The sequence below is a fragment of the Camelus ferus genome, chromosome X (genome assembly GCF_009834535.1).
Source record: "Camelus ferus isolate YT-003-E chromosome X, BCGSAC_Cfer_1.0, whole genome shotgun sequence".
Classification (NCBI taxonomy): Eukaryota; Metazoa; Chordata; class Mammalia; order Artiodactyla; family Camelidae; genus Camelus; species Camelus ferus.
In genome coordinates this window covers 20,479,256-20,499,474 of record NC_045732.1, presented here as the reverse complement: position 1 = coordinate 20,499,474, position 20,219 = coordinate 20,479,256, and the positions used below count along the sequence as shown (strand labels likewise).

General features: G+C 38.8%; 1 protein-coding gene across 1 annotated transcript in view; it reads left to right on the top strand.

Annotated features, from left to right (window-relative positions):
* The window catches only part of REPS2 (RALBP1 associated Eps domain containing 2), a 131,269-nt gene extending 111,398 nt beyond the window's left edge, over positions 1–19,871 (top strand). Inside the window, exons 16-17 of the mRNA XM_032475655.1 lie at positions 974–1,079; positions 14,379–19,871. Of these exons, the coding sequence (XP_032331546.1) occupies positions 974–1,079; positions 14,379–14,447 (175 nt within the window). The 3' untranslated portion in view covers positions 14,448–19,871. The remainder of the gene's footprint in view (positions 1–973; positions 1,080–14,378) is intronic.
* Positions 19,872–20,219: the final 348 nt, after the last annotated feature.

Sequence of the window (20,219 nt, the reverse complement as noted above, 5' to 3'; positions counted from 1 at the left end):
CATCGTGTATATTCTCAGTAAACATTAGATCACTGCAATGGTCATAATGCATTCTTGTCCAGTTGCTCTGGCCTAGAACCCATCTCCCAGTGATTACAAATATGTTTGTTTTTCTTGGGGAACTTAGATTGCCCTTTTGCTCTGAGAATTCATTATTTCTTGCTGTGGGATATAAGGTTGTAGGTTATACAACCACATTGACAATTTTGATGGGAAAGAGTGTGCTAACAATAATTAGGGCCAGACAAGTGGTGTAAGCAGAAAGTGTAATGGGAAAGGGGGACATACGATCACTGTAGTTATACCTGTTCTGTGAATTTACTATTGACTTAATTTGGGAATACTGATATTAAGACATCTCTCTGTTTTTCCCAAGTGCCACAGATGTATGTTGGTGTATGCACATGCACATGTGCGCTCACTCACTCGCTCACACCCACACACAGACACACACACACTCTCTCTCTCTCTCTCAGGCATTCATGCCTAATAAAGAAATAAAAGAGAGGTATGTAGACTAGCTAAGTTAATGTAGGATTTTTGCTAAAGAGAATGTTCTTCGTTTCCTTCAAACTTGTCCACAGGGGCTACCTGTGGGTCTTTTAAATGCCACTGATATTGCACAAAAAGGGCATTCCAGTTAATATGGTTTGTCAGGAAGAAATACTTATTAAAATGTCTTTGAATAAATGGAATGAAAAAAGTGTTTGAAAGTTCCCAACTCACAGCTTTTCTTCAAGTTATAAAATGGGAATTATTTCAGGTGTAATTAATTCATCCCGACAAATTTGTTTCATTTGGTGTATGCTTGCCTGCCTGCCTGCCTGCCCGTGTGACTATATGATTTTATTTTTGGAGCCCTGTGATGTTAGCCCCTAGTTAGTTTAGCGCTTCTCATGAATCAGAGTTCTGACCCACAGGAGTCCAGACCTCTAAGTTCTATTTTACTGAACTGTTTGTACGTTTTTTGTAGACAGTCTTCTAAACAGAAGAAGGCTATTCAAACTGCTATCCGCAAAAATAAAGAGGCAAATGCAGTGCTGGCCCGCTTGAACAGTGAACTCCAACAGCAGCTCAAGGTAAGGAGCCTCCTGGATTTGGATTACCAGGATTTTCATCTGGCTGTTTTTTTTCTTTCTTTTTTTTTTTTTTTTTGACAAACATTGGCTGAGCATCTGGTCCTATTCCTGTTGGTAATACTTGCCTCTTTGTTGTTAATCTCCTTTTGGAAGGCAGAGAGTTGGTGTACTTAACTTTCATGGGTTGGTTCTTGTATGCTTAGAGGAAGACTAGTAGCTTTAATATGTAGACTAAGTATTGTGTGCCAGTTAAAGAGAAGGAGAATCTATTATAAAGACTCTTTGAAGCATTCTGTATTGTCCAAAGCTTCCGCGTAAGCCCTTAATTTGTTTGGATCCTTCGTGAATGATGCTTTACTTATTTCAGTGGAAGAGATTGGTCCGGATACTATCAAAGGCTAACCCCTCCCCTGGTACCTTGGAAATGGTTCTGTATCATCTTCTCAAAGACATCACCTCTGTCCTTCTCTCCTGTTTGTCTTTACCATTAATCTCCCCTGTATTCATTTCCTAGGGCTGCCATAACAAAGTACTACAAACTTGTTGGCTTAAAATAACAGCAGTTTATTCTCGCATAGCTCTGGAGGCTAGAAGTCTGAATTAAGGTGTCAGCAGAGCCATGTTGTCTCTTTGAAGGCTCTAGGGATGTTCTTCCTTTCCTCTTCCCGGTTTCTGGTGGTTGCTGCCAATCCTTGGCATTCCTTGGCTCGTAGCTGCATTACTCCAGTTTCTACCTCTGCTGTTGCATGGCATTTTCTCTGTGTCTCTCTGTGTCTTTGTCCAAATTCTTCTTCTTATGGTGCCCCCTTCTTATAAGGATGCCAATCATTGGGGTTAGGGCCCACCCTAATCCAGCATAATCCCATTTCAACTAGATTATATCTGCAAAGACTCTATTTCCATATAAGGTGGCATTTACAGGTCCTGGGGGTTAGGACTTGAACATATCTTTTCAGAGGACACAATTCCACTCACGACACCCCCTGATTCTCTGCTAGATCGTTCCCATCCACACGTAAACACGCTCTGTGTTGTCCATTATCTTGAACGCACATCCTCCTTCAGCTACTGCCCAATCTCTCTGGTCTCTTTCACAGCCAGGTTTCTCAAGAGTTGATTTCACTTACTGTCTCACCAGCAGTTTTCTCTCCCCCCATCTCACTGTGGTTTCACTTGCCTCTACTCACATGCCTCTTACAGCCAAAATCCAATGGGCCTGTTTTAATACTGTTTGAATTTTCATAAAAATCTACACCATTGACCATTTCTCCTTTGAAATGTCTTTTCTAACTGGCTTTTGGGATATCACACTTCCCTTGTCCTTCTACTTCACTGGTGACTCCCCTCTAGCATTCTCTGCTGTCTCTTCCTTCTTTATTTTCTCTTTTATTACTCCCCCCTTTGCCCTGACATTTTGTTATGGACATTTTTAAGCATACAAGAAAGTTGAAAGAACCATACAGTAAATGCTTTCATAGCCACCACTTCAGTTCTCCCATTTCACATTTTGCTGTACTTGTCTTACCACATATCTAGCTGTTTGTCTATCCCTCTTCTCTGGCCCTCAGTCCATCTTATTTTTAACATGTTTTCAATAAGTTGCAGACATCTCTATGCATCCCTTAAATATTTTAGCATGCATACCGTTGACTAGAGTTCGATATTTTAGAGGTTTTTTTATCACAATGAATTTGTTATATACAATGAATGCAGAAATCTTAAGTGTATATTTGCTGAGTTTTTAACAAATGCATATACCCAAATCCCATTCAAGATATAGAACATCCAGGATGCTCTCTCATGCTCCTTCCCAGTTAATTTCTGCCCCACTCACATAGAGGTCACCACTATTCTAAACTGTTTATGCTATACCGTTGCCTATTCTATAACTTTAGGTAAATGGTGTCCTTTAACATGCACTTTTGTGTAAAGCTTCTTTCACTTAGTACTATGTTTTTGAGACTCATTTACATCGTTGCGTGTCTCAGTAATCCATTCCTTTTTATTTCTGAGTAGTATGCCATGAGTGAATATTGCCTCCATTTAGTTATTGATTCTCCTATTAATAGACACCTAAGATGTTTCTAGTTTTTGGCTGTTTTGAGTAAAACTGCATTCTTGTGTAAGTCTTTGTGTGGAAATTTGTTCTCATTTCTCTTGGGTAAATTCCTCAGATTAGGATTAGTCAGTAATGTGGTGAGTGTGTGATTAGTTTTATTAGAAACTGCTAGAGTTTTTCCCAAAGTGATTGTAGCATTTAGTGCTCCCGCCACTACTGTGTGAGAGTTCCAGTAGTTCCACATCCTTGCCAACACTGGGTGTTACTGTTTTTTTAGCTGGTCCTGTGGTCTTGTAGTTTTTATTTTGCATCTCCTTGATGCTTAATTATTTTGAGCACTTTTCTATGTGATTGTTTGCTTTTCACATACTTTATTTTATGAAATGTCTTTACCAAATATTTGGCTGTTTAAAAATCATTTTTAGTCTTTTTTGTGGAGTTGTAGGTAGATGCTTTATATATTATCTTGGTTACCAGTCATTTGTTGAAATGAATGCTTTCTTCCATTCTTTGTTTTGCCTACTAATTTTCTTACTTGTGTCTTTTCATGAACAGAAGTTTTTAATTTTGATAAAGTCTGATTTATCATTTTTCCTCTTATGGTTATTACTTTCTTCCTATATAAGGAAACTTTGCCTACATCTCCTATTCTCCTGTGTTTTCTTCTAAAGGCTTTATTGTTAAAACTTGTACATTTAGGTCTATGATACATTTTTTAAAAATGTTTATTGAAATATGATTGTAGATGCCTCAGTAAACCTGTGCATATTTAATGTATGCAACATGATGAGTTTGGAGATAATTGTACATCCATGAAACCATCACAACAATTTATGCCATAAAACTACTCATCACCTCTAAAAATTTCCTCTCATTCTCATTCTTTTTTTATTGAAATGTAGTTGCTGTACAATGTTATGTAAGTTACAGGTGTACAGTATAGTGATTCACAATTTTTAAAGGTTATATACTCCATTTATAGTTACTATAAAATCCTGGCTATATTCCCTGTGTTATACAATATATCCTCGTAGCTTATTTTATACCTGATAGTTTGTACCTCTTATTCCCTTACCCCTGTAGTATCTCTTCCCCCTTTCCCCTCCCCACTGGTAACCTTTAGTTTGCTCTCTATATCTGTGAATCTGCTTTTTTTGGTTATATTCACTTGTTTGTTGTATTTTTTTTAATTCCACATATAATGATAACATACAGTATTTGTCTTCTCCTGTCTGACTTATTTCACTTTGCATAATGCCCTCCAAATCCATCCATGTTGTTGCAAATGGGAAAATTTCATTTCTTTTAAGAACATTTAAGATTTACTTTCTTAGCAACTTTTAAATCTGTAGTACAGTATTGTTAACTATAGTCACCATGCTGTACATTAGATTTCCAGAATTAATTCATCTTATGACTGGAAGTTTGTACTATTGCTCAGCATCTTCCCATTTCCTGCATTCCCTAGCCCCTGACAACCACCATTCTACTCTATTTCTATGAATTTGACTTTTTTAGATTGCACATAGAAATGCTATCATATGGTATTTGCTTTTCTCTGTCTGACATTTCACTTAGCATAGTGCCCACAAGGTCCATCCATGTCGCCAAAGGCAGAATTTTCTTCTTTCTTATGACTGAATAATATTCTGTTACATGTATGTACCACATCTTCTTTATCCATTTATCTGTAGGCAGATACTTAGGTTATTTCCATATCTTGGCTGTTGTAAATAATGCTGCAGTGAACATGGGCGTGTCAATTCCTTTGACATTCTGATGTTATTTCCTTTGGATACCCAGAAGTGGGATTGCTGAATCATATGATAGTTCTTTTTTTAATTTTTAGAAATCTCCATATTGTTTTCCATAGTGGCTGCATCAGTCTACATTCCAACCAACAGTGCATAAGGGTTCCCCTTTCTCCACATTCTTGCCAACACGTATCTCTTACCTTTTTGATAATAACCATTCTAACAGGTGTGAGGTGATATCTCCTTGTAGTTTTGATTTGCATTTCTCTGATGATAAGTGATATTGAGCATCTTTTCATGTAGCTGTTGGCCATTTGTTTTAGAATGTTGTGTTTCCATTTTTGTTTGTTTCAAGATTTTTTTTGATTTCCCTTTTCATTTCTTCTTTGACCCACTGATTGTTCAGGAGTGTTTTGTTTAATTGCCACATATTTGTGAATTTTCCAGCTTTCCTCCTGTTAACTGATTTCTAGTTTCATAACTTTGTGGTTAGAAAATATACTTGGTATGATTTTGATATCCTTAAATCTGTTAAGACTTGTTTTGTAACCTGTCATATGATATATCCTGCAGAGTATTCCACGTGCAGTTGAGAATATGTATATATATTTTGCTGCTGTTGGATGGAATGTTTGATATGTCTCTTAGGTCCATTTGGTCTAAAGTATAGTTTGAGTCCAACATTTCCTTATTGACTTTCTGTCTGGATGATACACCCATTGTTGAAAGTGAGGTATTAAAGTCCCCTACTGTTATTATATTGTTGTCCATCTCTCCCGTTAGGTCTTTGAGTATTTGCTTAATATATTTAGGTGCTCCAATGTTGGGGGCATATATGTTTATGATTGTTATATTTTCTTTATGAATTAACCCCTTTAACATTACATAATGACATTGTTTGTCTTTTGTTATAATTTTTAGCTTACAGTTTGTTTTGTCTGATTAAAGAATAGCTACGCCTGTTCTCTTTCAGTATCTGCTTGCATGGAATATCTTTTTCATCCCTTCACTCTTTCCTACATGTAACTGTAAAACTGAAGTGAATCTCAGTCTCTTGTAGGCAGCGTATAGTTGAGTCTTTTTCTTTTTTTAATCCATCCAGCAGCTCTCTGCCTTTGGATTGGAGAATTTAATTCATTTACATTTAAAGTAAATATTGATAGGTAAGGATTTACTAACACCACGTTACTGTTTTCTGGTTGTTTTGTAGTTCCCTGTTCTTTTCTTCCTCTCTTACTGCCTGCCTTTGTGAATTGATTTTCCATAATAGTATGCTTTGATTGTCTTCTCTTTATCTTTTGTGAAGCTACTACAGGTTTTGTTTTTGCTTCATGGTTATTGTTAGGATTACATAAAACATCTTGTAGATATAACAGTCTATTTTATGCTGATAGTGACTTAATTTCAATTGCATATAAAAACTCTACTCCCTCTTTTGTTTTTGATGTTATGATTTACTTCCTTTACTCAATGAATTGAGTGAATAATTAACAAGTTATTGTAGCTATAGTTATTTTTAATACTCTTGTCCTTTAACTTTCATACTAGATTTAAGTGGTTGTCACACCATCATATTACAGTATTAGAGTATTCTGAATTCTCAAAGGTATACTTACCTTTACCCCAGTATACTGTATGTTTTCATGTTACTAATTAGTATTCTTTCATTTCAGCTTGAAAACCTCCTTTTTTCTACATTTCTTGTAAGGAGGGTCTAGTAGTAATGAACTCCTTCAGCTTTTGCTTGTCTGGGAAAGTCTATCTCTCTTTCATTTCTGAAGGGTAACTTTGCTGAATAGAGTATTCTTGGTTGGCAGTTTTTTTTTTCTTTTAGCATTTTGGATTATCATCACACTCTCTCCTGGTTTACAAGATACCTGCTGAGAAATCCACTCATAGCCTTATGAGAGGTCCCTTTTAAGTTACAAGCTTCTTTTCTCTTTCTGCTTTTAAGATTTTCTCTTTGGCTTTGATTTTTGACAGGTTTATTATAATGAGTCTTGAAGGGGCTCTCTTTAAGTTGAGTTTGTTTGACCTGTGAACTTAATGAATTCAGATATCCATCTCTCTCTCCCCAGATTTGGGAAGTTCTCAACCTTTACTTTTTTTGAAAAAGCTTTCTGCCCTCTTCTCTCTCTCTTCAACCTCTGGGACGCTAATAATTCACAAATTATTTCTTTCGATGGTATTGCTTACATCATGTAGCCTTTCTTCATTTTTTTTAAACTCTTTTTTCTTTGTTCTCCTCTGACAGGGTAATTTCAAAATCCTTGTCTTCTATCTCAGATTCTTTCTTCTGCTTTATCCATTCTGATGTTGATGTTCTCTGCTATATTTTTAATTTCATTCATTGTATTCTTCAGCTCCAGAATGTCTGTCTGTTTTTTTTTTTTAATGATTTCTGTCTCTTTGCTAAACTTCTAATTTTATTCATGTAATGTAGTTTTCCTGGTTTAGTTGATTTGTCTTTCTGTGTTTCCTTGTAGCACATTGAGTTTCCTTAAAATAGCCATTTTAATTTCTTTATTGGGTAAATCATAGATCTCCATGTCTTTGGGATTGGTTACTGGAAGATTATGGTGATTCTTTGGTGGTGTCATGTTTCCTTGAAGATTTGCATTCCTGTCTTCACATTTGAAGTAGCAGTCATCTCCTCTAGACTTTACTAGCTACCTTCAGAAGAGAAATACCTTCATCACCCCTATTAGAGATTCTGAGACTTTCTCAGATTCTCTATGGATACACCTGCTCAACATTTCTTGCTCCTTCTTGCGGCAGAATTCTTAAGCTTGTATGCCTTATTTCTATCCTGCAAAACACCATGCCAAGTGCCGACAGCCTCCCTTTTGTTTTCCCGAAGGTGGCACTACAGCTCAAATTTGTGGACTTTCCTGGCCCACAGATTTTGGCCAGTAAGGCTTTCTGCTTGTGCCCACTTGCTCTTGCCACTGCCGTTAAGAATGTGAACAGGAAGCTGGCCATTGGGTGGTGGTGTGTGTAAGGCCCATGGAGTGCTGGGAATTCTCCATGGCCAGTTGAAGTATCCCCAGAGGCTTCTAAGTGGGTTTCTAGATGGAGTCTCATGACACATTTAGTAGGATCCATGTTCCTTTAATGCCCTTTGAGAGTCCGATCTGCCACTCTCTCAGCCTCTTCCCATCCCCCTGTCATGTAGTTCACAATTTAGTAGTCTAGATGGGGTGAGAGAGGAATGAGCCTCTTTGGCAGTCTCCCACACAGCTGGGGAAAGCGGGTGCTCACTTACTCACTCTTCCTACCAACATGGGAGAAATCACAGGCCAAGAAAGGGTGAGGGTAATGTGAGTAAAGTCAAAAAGTTCCTCTTACCCTCTCCAGTGCATCCAGACTCATACTGTTTTTCGTCAGGGTTGTACTGAAACTTTTATGCTTGAAACTAAGACAGTGTTTTCCAGGTGCTCCCAGACTGCGCCTGAGATGGGTTAGAGCTGATTCACAGGCCACTGCTGGGTCCAGAGCTAGAACTGAGGTCTCTGTGCCTCTTTTCTGATGCTTGGCTGGACGAGACTCCTCCTGGGTCCGTTGGCGTATTCTGCTGGATCCCATAGCTCCCACAAGGCATTTTGTCTGTGGATGGATCCCAGATTGTTGTTGTTGGCAGGGCACAAGGATGAGGGTTGTCTTATTCAGCCATGATGCTGACATCACTCCAGGTAATTCTAGTTTTAATTTTTTAATGAACTTCTATAGTATTTTTGTAGTGGCTGCACCAATATCTATAATGCATCTTGAATTGGGTTTTATGTATACTGTGAGATTAGGGTCAAAGTTCTTTTTTTCCCCATATTGGTATCTCATTAATCTAGCACCATTTGTTGAAAAGAATTTCTTTTCCTCCTTGGATTACTCTGGTGTCTTTGTCAAAAATCTAATGACTATATAAATGTGGATTTATTTATGGGCTCTTATTCTATTCTATTGACCTATCTGTTGATCTTTATACTGGTACCACACAGTCTTGATTTCTGTTGCTTTATAGTAAATCTTGAAATCAGATAGTATAAATTTTTCAAGATTCTCTCTCTAGTTGTTTAGATTTTTAAAAATTCCTCTCAACAATTCTGAGTATGTAAGCATTATGTGTCTTTTGTTAAATTTATTCCTAATTTTTTCAGTGACCTTATTGCAAATTGAATTACTTTTAAACTTTTTATTTTCTAAATGAGTTTATGAAGGTCACAGAATACAAGGTCACACAGAAAGCAATCATATTCCTATATACTAGCAAGGAACGGAAATTTGAGAAGAAACACCATTCACAGTAGCTTGCCCTCTCCCCCTGATGAAATACTGAAATATAAATTCATCCAAAAACACAGGATTTGTATACTGAAAACTACAGAGTGCTGCTAAAAGAAATCTAAGGAGACCTAAACAGAGGGAAAGACATATGCTGTTTGTGGATTGGAAGACTCAACATAGTAGTGATGTTATTTTTCTCCAAAGTTATTTAAAGATTCATTGCAACCAATCAAAATCCCAGCAAGAGTTTTTGTAGATATAGACCTGCTAATCCTATAATTTATATGTGAAGTCCAAGGAACTAGAATAGTCTACATGAATATAGCCATTTGATCTTTGACAAAGGTGCAAAATCAATTGATTGAGGAAAGGATGGTCTTTTCAACAAATTGTTTTTTAACAATTGGTTATCCATATGTGGAAAAATGAACCTTGATCAGAAACTTCACTCCTGATACAAAGAGTAACTTGAAATGGGTCATAGGTGCAAAAGTAAAACATAAAGCCATAAAACTTGTAGAAGAAAACAGGAGAGACTCTTTGTGACCTGGCGTCAGAAATGATGCCAAAACCACAATCTGTTAACAGAAAAAAAAAATAATCAGACTTTATCAAAATTCAAAACTTTTACTCTGCTGCAAACATTGTCAAGAGAATCAAGAGATGAGTTACAGACTGGGAGAAAATATTTGCAACCCAGCTATTTGACAAAGGACTTGTGTCTAGATTATATAAAGGACTCTCAAAACTCAGTGATAAGAATTCTCAAAACTCAAAACAACTCAACTTAAAAATAGGCAAAGGACTTGAACAGACACTTCACCAAAGAGGACATAAGGACGACAAATAAACATGAGAAGATATTAGGCATCTTTAGCCATTAGGCAAATGCAAATTGAAGCCATGATCACCTACCACTCACATGTATTAGAATGGCTAAAACAGAAAATTCTGACTGTGCTGGCACCTGGAACTCTCATGAATTTGTGGTGAGAATGAAAATTGGTACCCAACTCTGAAAAATCATTTGGCAGTTTCTTATGAAGTTACATATTCACCTACCATGTGACCCAGCAGTCCCACTCCTGGGTATCTACCTTAGTGAAAGGAAAACTTATGTTCACTCAAAAACCTGTACACAAATGTTTATAGCCATTTTATGTGATAGCCCAAACCTGGGAACAACCCAAGTCCTTCAAAGGATGAATGAATAAACTGAGTACAATGAAATAGTTTACTCAGAAGTAAAAGGGAATGATACCCAAAACAACTTGAATGAAACTCAAAGGCATTATGCTGAGTGAGACAAGCTTGTGTCAAAAGGTTACGTACTACGTGGTTCCTTTTATTTGACATTCTGGAAAAGGCATAACTATAGTGCTAGGAAACAGACCAGTGGTTGTCAAGGGTTATGCATGAGGTGAGGGTTTGTATATCAGTGAGTAGTACCAGGGAGCTTTTTGGTTGTTGTAACTGTTATGTACCCTCCTTGTGCTGGTAGTTACATAAATCTATACATTTGTTAACATTTGTAGAACTGTACACTAAAAGAATAAATAATCAATTTTACCATATGATAATAAAAAATAAAATTATTTTCTAAAATGCCAGACTTCATTCTGTTTTATGAGTCTTTGTATGTGACCTTGTTTTTGTTTTACATTTACATTTGTTCCCCCTCACCCTTCCTTTGCTTGGGTGTAGGTCACTGTCATTCATTGGTCTCTGTACTTGGTAGGCCCCTTTTGTTTGGAAACCCATATTCTACCGTTCTGGGAGTTTTCTTGATTTTTGTTGATCCGTCCTGCCCACCTCCACCCTCCCAATTTTCCCTGTTCTCCCTTCCTGATGTTTTTCAGGCATTGGACCTCTTAGCTTGGTTTTCTAATTTTCTTTTATGTTTTCTTTCTTTTCTCGTCCTTCTTTCTCTTCTTTCTTTTTGTTTATTTCTGGAGACTTATTTTTAAATTCTAAATCTCCTATTGTTTAATAACCAAGAGTTCACTTTTTTTGTTCTCTGTTTCTTTTTGATGATATCCTTCTTATTTCATTGGTGTAATATCTTCTTAATGGTAGTTTCTCTTCTTCCTGAAGAAACTTGATTTTTAATATTATTGTATGTATTTCTCATTGGTTGCTTTCCTTCAATATCTGATGGTCCTTCTTCACTTGTATTTAGGAGGTGGATGAAAATGCCAATTAGAAGTTCATAGCAAGTGGGGCTTGTCAACTTTGAGCTTCATTGTCCCTCAGTTTGGCTGGGCTGTAGAGTTGGTGAGCCCCCAAAGACAGTATAATTGGCTGTTTCCTCTTGGTCTGGTTGGAGTCCTCAGAGAGGAGACTCTTTTGGTCTCCTACGTGGAGGGGAAAACCTGGTTCAGTGGAGGAAAGGGCTGTGGTTCTCAGCATTCAAGATATTCATTTAATCCCCCTATTTCCAGTTGACTTCCTTGCCCTTAACTGTCTATGTATTGCTAATCCAGAGGCCCTTTTCAAAGAATGAATCTTCAGTGTTCTGCCCTGGTGGCAAGAAGGAGCTGAGGATCTAATTTCTTCTGAAGCTGACTTTCAGCCAACATTTATTTAATTCAGTCTTCTTCCCCTCTCTCATTCACACTTTCATAGATATCTGGTGCTGCCAGTTTGAGTCTTTCAGAATTCTTCTATGTAACATCAGATTGGTTCTTGTTTCCTCCTCACGCTTAGCTTGCAATTTAGTGTTCTTTACTTGATCTGTGTAAGTGAAAAAATTCTAGGTCTAGTGAACAGAAATCTGAAGAATCATCAAACAGAGCTCTATTCGTGCCTCTCAGTCAATTCCCAGACTAAGTCAGTTTACAGATACAGAACCCTTCAATAAAGGGACATCTAGGTCACCTTAAGGAAGGACCTCACTATGTAGCCAAATTTTTATATTGTTAATCTTTCTGTCAGCCTTTCCCAGAGGGCCTTGTGCTCATTTACCAGCGTGACTGTGCACTGGGGAAAGGGAAGTCATCAGATTTGGGGGAGAACTATTGGACATGGGCTCTGAACTGACACTAATACCAGGAGACCCAAAACATCACTGGGATCCACTAGTTAGAGTAGGAACTTATGGTGTCAGGTGATCAGTGGAGTTGTAGCTCATGCCCATCTCACAGTGGGTCCATTTTATCCCCAGATTCACCCTGTGGTTATTTCCCTAGTTCCATGAGATGTACTCAGCAAGTGGTAGAATCGCCACATTTATTTTTCTTGAATTTGCTAAATTGTTTACTATTCATCAGTTTTCCTTCCAGCTTACAGATTTTATTGCTATCACCTCTTCCCTTTTGTTTTCCCTGTCCTTGTGTATCTATGATCCTCCAAATTGATTTATTGTTTTAGTGGAGTTCTGGTAGGAAATGAGTATGATATGTATGTTCAGTTCCATCTTTACCCGTAACCTCTGTGTATATTATTTTACTAGGTGATGTTACACAGTCCTGTGGCTTTGAAGACCATCCATGACCTAGTGATCCTAAATTTATGTCTCAAGTCCTACATCTCTTTCTTCTGAACTCTACACAGGCATTTACAACTGCTTTTCTCCTAATATATCTAATATATATCTCAGATGCTTAATTGCCAACCCTCTCCTTGAAATGCCCATTTCTCATCCATTCTTCTTGTTCTCATTTAATACCACGCTACCAGCCACCCACTTGCTCAATCCAAAATCCCCTTCCTTCTTTCCTACATCAACTTCATCAACACATCCTATCAGTTCTAGATTTAAAATATATCTAGAATCCATCCACTTGTATCTTTATGGCTGCTACCCTCATCTAAGCCACTTTCATTTCGCACCTGGGTCCATGCAATAACCTTCCAGCTGCTCCCTGCTTCTACTCTTGTCCTGCTATAATCCATTGTCTACATAGTAGCCAAAGTGAGAATTCTGAATTAAACTGTGTGTCTTTCCTGATTCAGAACTCTCATTGCTGTACCCCCACTCTTTGAATGACATCCACACTCCTTACTCTGCCCACAACATCCTACCTAACTCTCTGACTTTTACTCCTGCCAGTGTCTCAATTGCTCCCTCTGATCTGGTCACATGGGCCTTTTTGTTCATCAAACACACCAAGTTCATTCCCTGCTTTGGGGCCTTTGCAGTTGCCATTTTGTTTCCCTGAATACCCTTCTCCCATATCTTCACATGGCTCACCTCTCACTTAATTCAAGTCTCTGTTCCATAGCATCACTTCTGAGAACCCTTCCCTGACCACCTTTCTTCTAGATTCCCCATTACTCTCTTATGTCATCTTATTTCTTTCTGGAAGTTACCATGTTCTTTAACTTACTGTCTTTCTCTAGCCATTTGTGTATAAGCCCTCTGAGGGCATTGGTTTGATCTGTCTTGTTCCTTGGTGGTATCATCACTTTTAGAGCAGAATCTGGCCCATAGTAGGTAGATCCTCAAAGACTATTGGCTGGAGAGGTGGGAGGGTGAGTGGATAAACGCTTGTTGAGTTCTGCACTGTTAAGCATGTTGGTTCTTCTGGGGCATCTCAGAATTTAGCCTTTGTACAGAATTTTTTCCCACCTTGACTGATTCTACTTGCAAATGCCTTTATGTGTCCCCCTCTCTCCCTGCCAACAAATCTATTTTAGGGCTGCAAGTTTGAATTCCCAAATAGCAGATTGTGGATCCTCTTTTCTGCCTTTAGCCAAGAAGCCATGTGTTGTGCAGGAGCCTGGATGATAATTTGGTGGGAGGATGACCCGTGCACTTTCTCATCTCTCAGACCTGATCAAGCATGGCCCTGGATTAGAAACGAGAGATTGCAACTAAAGTGTTGTCCTCATGGCTCACCTCTTCGTATGAGGCGTCTACTTTTGCTTTTCCACTTCCTCCCAATCAGTCTTAATTTTTAACTTCATTTGGTGGCAGCCACGGATCCTGTTAAACTGGAGGGTTAGATTTAGCCATGAGGCTTATGAGGGGTTGGTCACTCAGGTTCATTTCATCATCTTCAGAAAGGAGCTGAGAGACTGAATTGTGAAGCCTCCTCTGTCTGGTCATCAGCTTTAAATATGATGCCTTCCAGTCCACTTGTCCTTGAGTCATGTGCACTTAAATGCTTGTGTGTCCAGTCTTGAGTTTCTTTTTAATACCTGATGAAATACGGATGAACCCAAGAAATGACTCCTTTCTTCTCTTTGTTTTGTACAACTCAGGAGGTTCATCAAGAACGGATTGCATTGGAAAACCAATTGGAACAACTTCGTCCAGTCACTGTGTTGTGACCTCCAAGATTCAAGTAACAGTGGGTGACCTTTTCTGCCAAGAGCTTTCCTTTGAATATTTCAACCCAACTACTTGTCATAGATATCTGAGACTGTGTCAAAACCTGTGAGCGGCGGAATATAATCTGTATCACCTTTTCTCTTGTACTTCATGTGTCCATTTTACTCTGATGGAAAAAAATACAGCTGATTATCACACTTGAAATTGTAATTATCAGTGGAATTTATCTCCCATCCTTAAGTACTTCTTCGAGGTGTTAGATGTTACTCCTCACCAAAAACCAATCTTCTAGCAAATCAAAACAATTTAGAGCATTATTTATTTAAAGAATTTATGATTTGTACAAAACCTTATAATCCAGTACCTTCAGGATGCGTGTTTTATTTTTGTATTTATGTCATATACAGTAGGTTGATTTCCTGAATAATTGCGATTCTAACTGGATAGTCTTTGGCATGATGTTAATAAAAACAAAAACTAGAATAGAACAAAAGCATCAGATTAAGACTGGCACTGTGCCCTCCACCACTATATGCCAAAAATTGCTTCTCTAGTGCCATCTCGATATTATATCTAGCTATAAATAATACATGACTATTGTTTTCTGTTGAATGGCAAAGACTTATTCAGCCTTTACACCTCTGTAAAGCAGTAGTTTTGTCCATGATCTATTTAACTTGGCCCAGCTCGGCCGTCAACCCAGATAACTTAGCCCTTTCATGTAAAATTTTGGGCAAGAGCAATTTGGCCTCACTGCCTTGCCCGATCAAATTAAATAAACAGTTGCCAGATCTCTACTTTTGTCCTGCATGGGTTAACATATCTGTAAATGCATGAATTTGAAACTACCCATCAAATATGAAAGGCTAAGGCTAAGGAACTGATAAATATTTGTTGTTTGAACCCAGGTATTCAAACTAGGGAAGAAGGGCAAATGGTTGTTACCAGCAATCCAACAATCTCTGGTAGTTATTTTTGTCTTTGTTATTTTAACCTGGATTGTGAGTGTATTGGATATGAAGAAATAATGAAGGAAAGCCGATCCTCACACTGGGTGTAGGACTAGTTTGTTCTCTGTGAAGGTCCCCTTGGGAAGTGATCAGTTGATGTGCAGTCCAGGGAGCCCAGCCGACTGCAGTGTAAGTGATGTAAAGCAGTCAGCTCAAATTGCAGAAGCCAGTATTCGATAGAAATTTACATAGGTGCTGCTTGTCCTGAAAGCCCTGACCCTCACAGTGATCAGGCCTGCCGGCTTTCACATCACTTCAAGAGACCGATGGCAGGAAATGCTGTCTCTCGTGCATTTTGCTAATTTACTCGTTCTTAGGATCAAGGGGTGGGGTGTGCCTAGGGTCCTCTCTGAAGTGGTTTAGGGTAGTTTTGCAGTATGTAGGATTAAGCCTTTGATTTCAATAGAGTCAACTGCTTTTTGAAAAAGTAGGCATTTATTTAATGCTTCCTTATTCCATTGGCAAGCTTTATCAATAGCTTAATGGCAGGAGAGGCTCAAACATGATGTGTTTCTAAAGAAAAACAAGTTGTTGATTCCGGTCTAGTAAGGGATTTTGAATTGCTTTGATTTTGAAAATCACAAACCTTGAACTCTTTCTCTAGCCCCTCTTTCCTGCCCTTTTGGCAGCCTTTTTTTTTTATCTCTGTGGAAAGGGTTCAGAGTTAGTGTAAACCCTTCCAAAGATTGTGAATGGGTGAGTGCACATTTTTTAGGTAACCTCTTTTTGCATGTTCCGAGATCTGGGGGCTGCAGCACATTTTATCAGCAGTGTCCTTGTCGCAGACATTTCACATCATGTTTGCCTTTTGTTCCATTCAGTCCAAGAAAGACAAGCATGTGCACTTTATCTCCTGATCTGCCAGTACATATGCACACACTCGAGATAGCACTTCATAGCCATTAAGCAGACATATAAACTAAAGAATGTTAGTCTGTGTTATGCATTTAAAAAATATTGACATGTTTTTTTCCCCATCAAGTCACGACCAGAGTGAGCCAAATTAGGAGGCTGGGGTTTTGTTTAGTTGGCTTGGTTTTCATTAAACGAAAAAACATGCATTGGACAATCAAAGTCTCATGAGTTGTGTAGTCTCACCAATATTTTAAGATAGGGATTGCATTAAAGTGCACACCAGTAATATCCACACCCGACCTTCCTGACTAGACTTAACAGTGACCACAGGTTCTTAGTTGCCCAGATGTGGATTTTAAAACAAACCAATTAAATACACACACACACACACACACACACACACACACACACACACACACACACACACGGTTATTATTACCTAACTAGTCCTCCTCATCTACTTCTGTTCTCTTAGGATGTTTACTTTTAATTTAGGATTATACTCCTGGTAATATTTCTGTGAGTCTTTAATGTGATTTCTCAGAAGGCTGGTTGTTGATATCACCATTATATCATTTCTACAAAACTACTCAAAAATAAGACTTGCGTATTGGGCAGAATTCTGTGGACAGAAAGTTGATGTTGCCCCACCTGTGGGGGTTTAATAACCTTATGTTAAGTGGTTTTCCCCCTTGGGAGTTCCATAGTCCCAAGGATGAAAGCACAGTGGGCGTAGATAGCCGGTTTACTGGGCACCTCGGTGTCTCTGGTGGGTGGCATACTACCTTCACTGCCCCCCTCTCCAGCAGACGTGAAGCAAAACCCAAAGGTCGATATCTGGAATGGAGGCGTGCGTTGTATTCAAGGCAGACCTTTGCCTTAGTTGGAAGGATCTGGCTGCTTTACAAATATTAGAGAAGTGCTTTGGGTCTCACTGGGAGAAGACGCATCGTAGCTGCAGGCTATGCCCATTTTACTATCATTGGACAATAGGATGTCACTGGTGAGAGGACCTGTTCCTATACCTGCAGTTGCTTGTGGGGAGACTAGGGTCCTAAGAAACCACAGTTCCTAGCCCAAGAATCCATAGAAGGAGGTAGCTAGTGGCAGAGTTGGGATTTTTCGGATTCTAAGTTGAGTTCTCTAGCCTCTAGCATTACTAAAAAATAGATTAGAAGGGTTTCATCTCTTTACCATGTTGACTTTTACTTACTTAATTAATCAGTCTTAAAATATGAAAATATGTTTTAATGAGTTTTAGAGCTAGATCTTTCTCTTGGATTGAGACAAAAAAATAAAATCTGAAGGGAAAGAGTATGATTGAACTATTCGTTCTCCTGAACACCTCGCCTTTCATGATGCAATAAATTACCCTGAGTTTCTTGGCAGAACTTTTGACAGCTGTTGCTTTGAATGGATTCCATTCCTGTATTCCTTATGGGAGTTTGTTTTTAAAATAGACTACTGTGATTGAAATGATCTCAATATGTAGTAAGTTATAGTTTTCTTCAGTATATATTGGGTTACTTGGGTTGCAGGTATTCAATTTCAGCATAGTTTAGGGTGAGTAATCAAAAACATGAATTTTTCTTTGATTTCCTAGTAATGTCTGAACTATCATAAAGCAGTCTCTTCATCTGCGACTTGATTCTAGTCTGTTTCTAAATGATTTGTCTCTTTCTTAAATGAACTCACAACCATGATAATGATAGATGTGTACTCAGAAGATCAATAAGAAAATAATCTGGAATGGATGTTTTTCTTGCAATTAAGACAGGCATTTGCAAATGTAGTAGTTGGAAAGATCTCAGTTTCAGTGTAACACCTTAGAGCTAAAAACATTTGTTCTACACAAATTAGAATCACACCTCCTGACAAGATATCACCAAGGGGATGTGATTTTTAAAATATTTTTAAAAGAATTAGAAGTATCATAGCAACCAGATCTTCCCATATTACTGACAAGTAGGGCTCTGTTGTGGTTTGAACATTATCTGTGTGAACATAGTGGAATTTTAGTTGCGAGGTCTTTTTCTCTTCTAGTTTATATAGAATGCTAGTAACTTTGGTTTCTGTTTCCAACTGGTTTACTCTGTTTCAAGTGTCCTCTTTTAAGACTGATTTCAAAGGCTCACTTGAATCGACACTTTAGTTACGGGTGCTTTGTTGGTTCTTTGCCTCATGACTCAGTGTGGGTGATGTTCCTGGTAAGAGGTGGGGCTGTAGGCTTTGGGAGTCCCGAGGTGGCGTATCTTGCTTCCCCTCTGGCTAAGGCTAAGAGAGACTGCCCACCAATGTCAACAGCTCAGCCATTCGTGGCAGTTTCTGTGAGCCTTACTCTCCGAGCCACCCAGCTTTGCTTGGTTGCGGTGAGAAATGCAGCTAGGTGACCCTCCCGAGAGCAACTGGAAGAACAGCAGTCATGGAGGGCCAGGCTTTAAAAGCAACACAAGCAGATTCTTAGCTGCTTCCCCCACCACCCTACAAAGTAGGCTTTCAAAGGTCGCCTTACCAAGCATTCCCCGAAACAGCCAGTCCGTTACTGTGAACAAGACATCCCAGATGCACGGTTGCTTTTAGGCTTGTCCAGTTATTTTCTACGCTTACGAACACGTGGTGATAAAGGAACCTTTCCAAAAGGCATTACAGGGTCTTGATTGACAGGACTTGTTCTAGTTATAGAAGCCTTGCTCTGCTTTCAACACTTGGGCAGTGTTTATTTTCTGTTTTGTGGGTTCTCCTGTCTTGCTCTAAGCTAAATTCACAACCGTGGGAGGTTGGAGAAAGTGGTTTATAATCCTGAAGACCAGAGGACCCTGGGCTGCCGGAAGAGGGCTTGAATCGGAACTTGAGGGCTGCAGTAGGGAAACTTCTGGTCCCAGTTCCATCGTGAAGCAGTCTTTTGGGCAACAGGACTGGGTCCGAAAGCTCCTTCAGGGAGCTTGGCCTTGGGAACGGAACAGGTCATGCAGTTGTATGGAGATTGGATCCACTGAGTTGTGTTGTTTCTGTTGTTTTAAGACAACTTGAGTGAGGGCTTCAACTGCAGCCGGGTGGGAAGCGGGTGTGCCCTTTTCTTTAGCACTGCCATTCCCTCTGTCTTCAGCACAAATACAACGTTCCAGTGAGCGAGAGATGGGAGGAACCATCTTAGTCTTCGTAGCCGTGGGCCCGGAGAGATAATGAGCTGACTGATGGTCTATTTTAACCTTGAAAGTAAAAATGTGTATTTTTTCACTACAGGTACATTGAACAGTAAAATGAGTAGCAGCAAAGTATATATTTGATGCCTTCTGTCTTTTCATGATAATTTACTCAGCCAGAGTCTCATTCATTTGCTAAGCATTGGGAACTCTATATTGATCTTAGACATAAATAAATATAGGGTGTCCTATATTTGGATTGTGACTTGTAGACTCAAGCTAACCTTACTGCCTCTCTTTCACACTTGTTGGAAAGTCTGTGGAGAACATAGTAGGTCAAGAATCTCCAACCTTGAAAAATGTACATGCTGTGAAACTGGGGTGCTGTGTTACAAAATAAATGTGTGATAACTAAGTGTGGCTTTTATGGAGTCTTGGTGTCAATCTGTGTACTGTGGTCTGCATTTGGTCTTGTACATATAATGCAAGTGATGTGAAAAGGTGTTGGAGGTTTTCCCCCATTAAATCAAAGTCGGAGATTTGGTTATTTTCACCTCCTGGTGAGCTGAGCTAGGTCCTTAAATATCTGTACACAGTAAACACTGGGCAGTCATGGGATGTCTTGGCTAACGCACAGTGCATTTTAAAGAGCCACTGAACTGAAAACTTGGCTTAAGTACCATCGGGTTATTTGCTTCATCTTGTTGGTGTTCTTTGTGTTCAGAAAATTTCCCATTATAATGTCCCATAAGAGAGTGCAAGT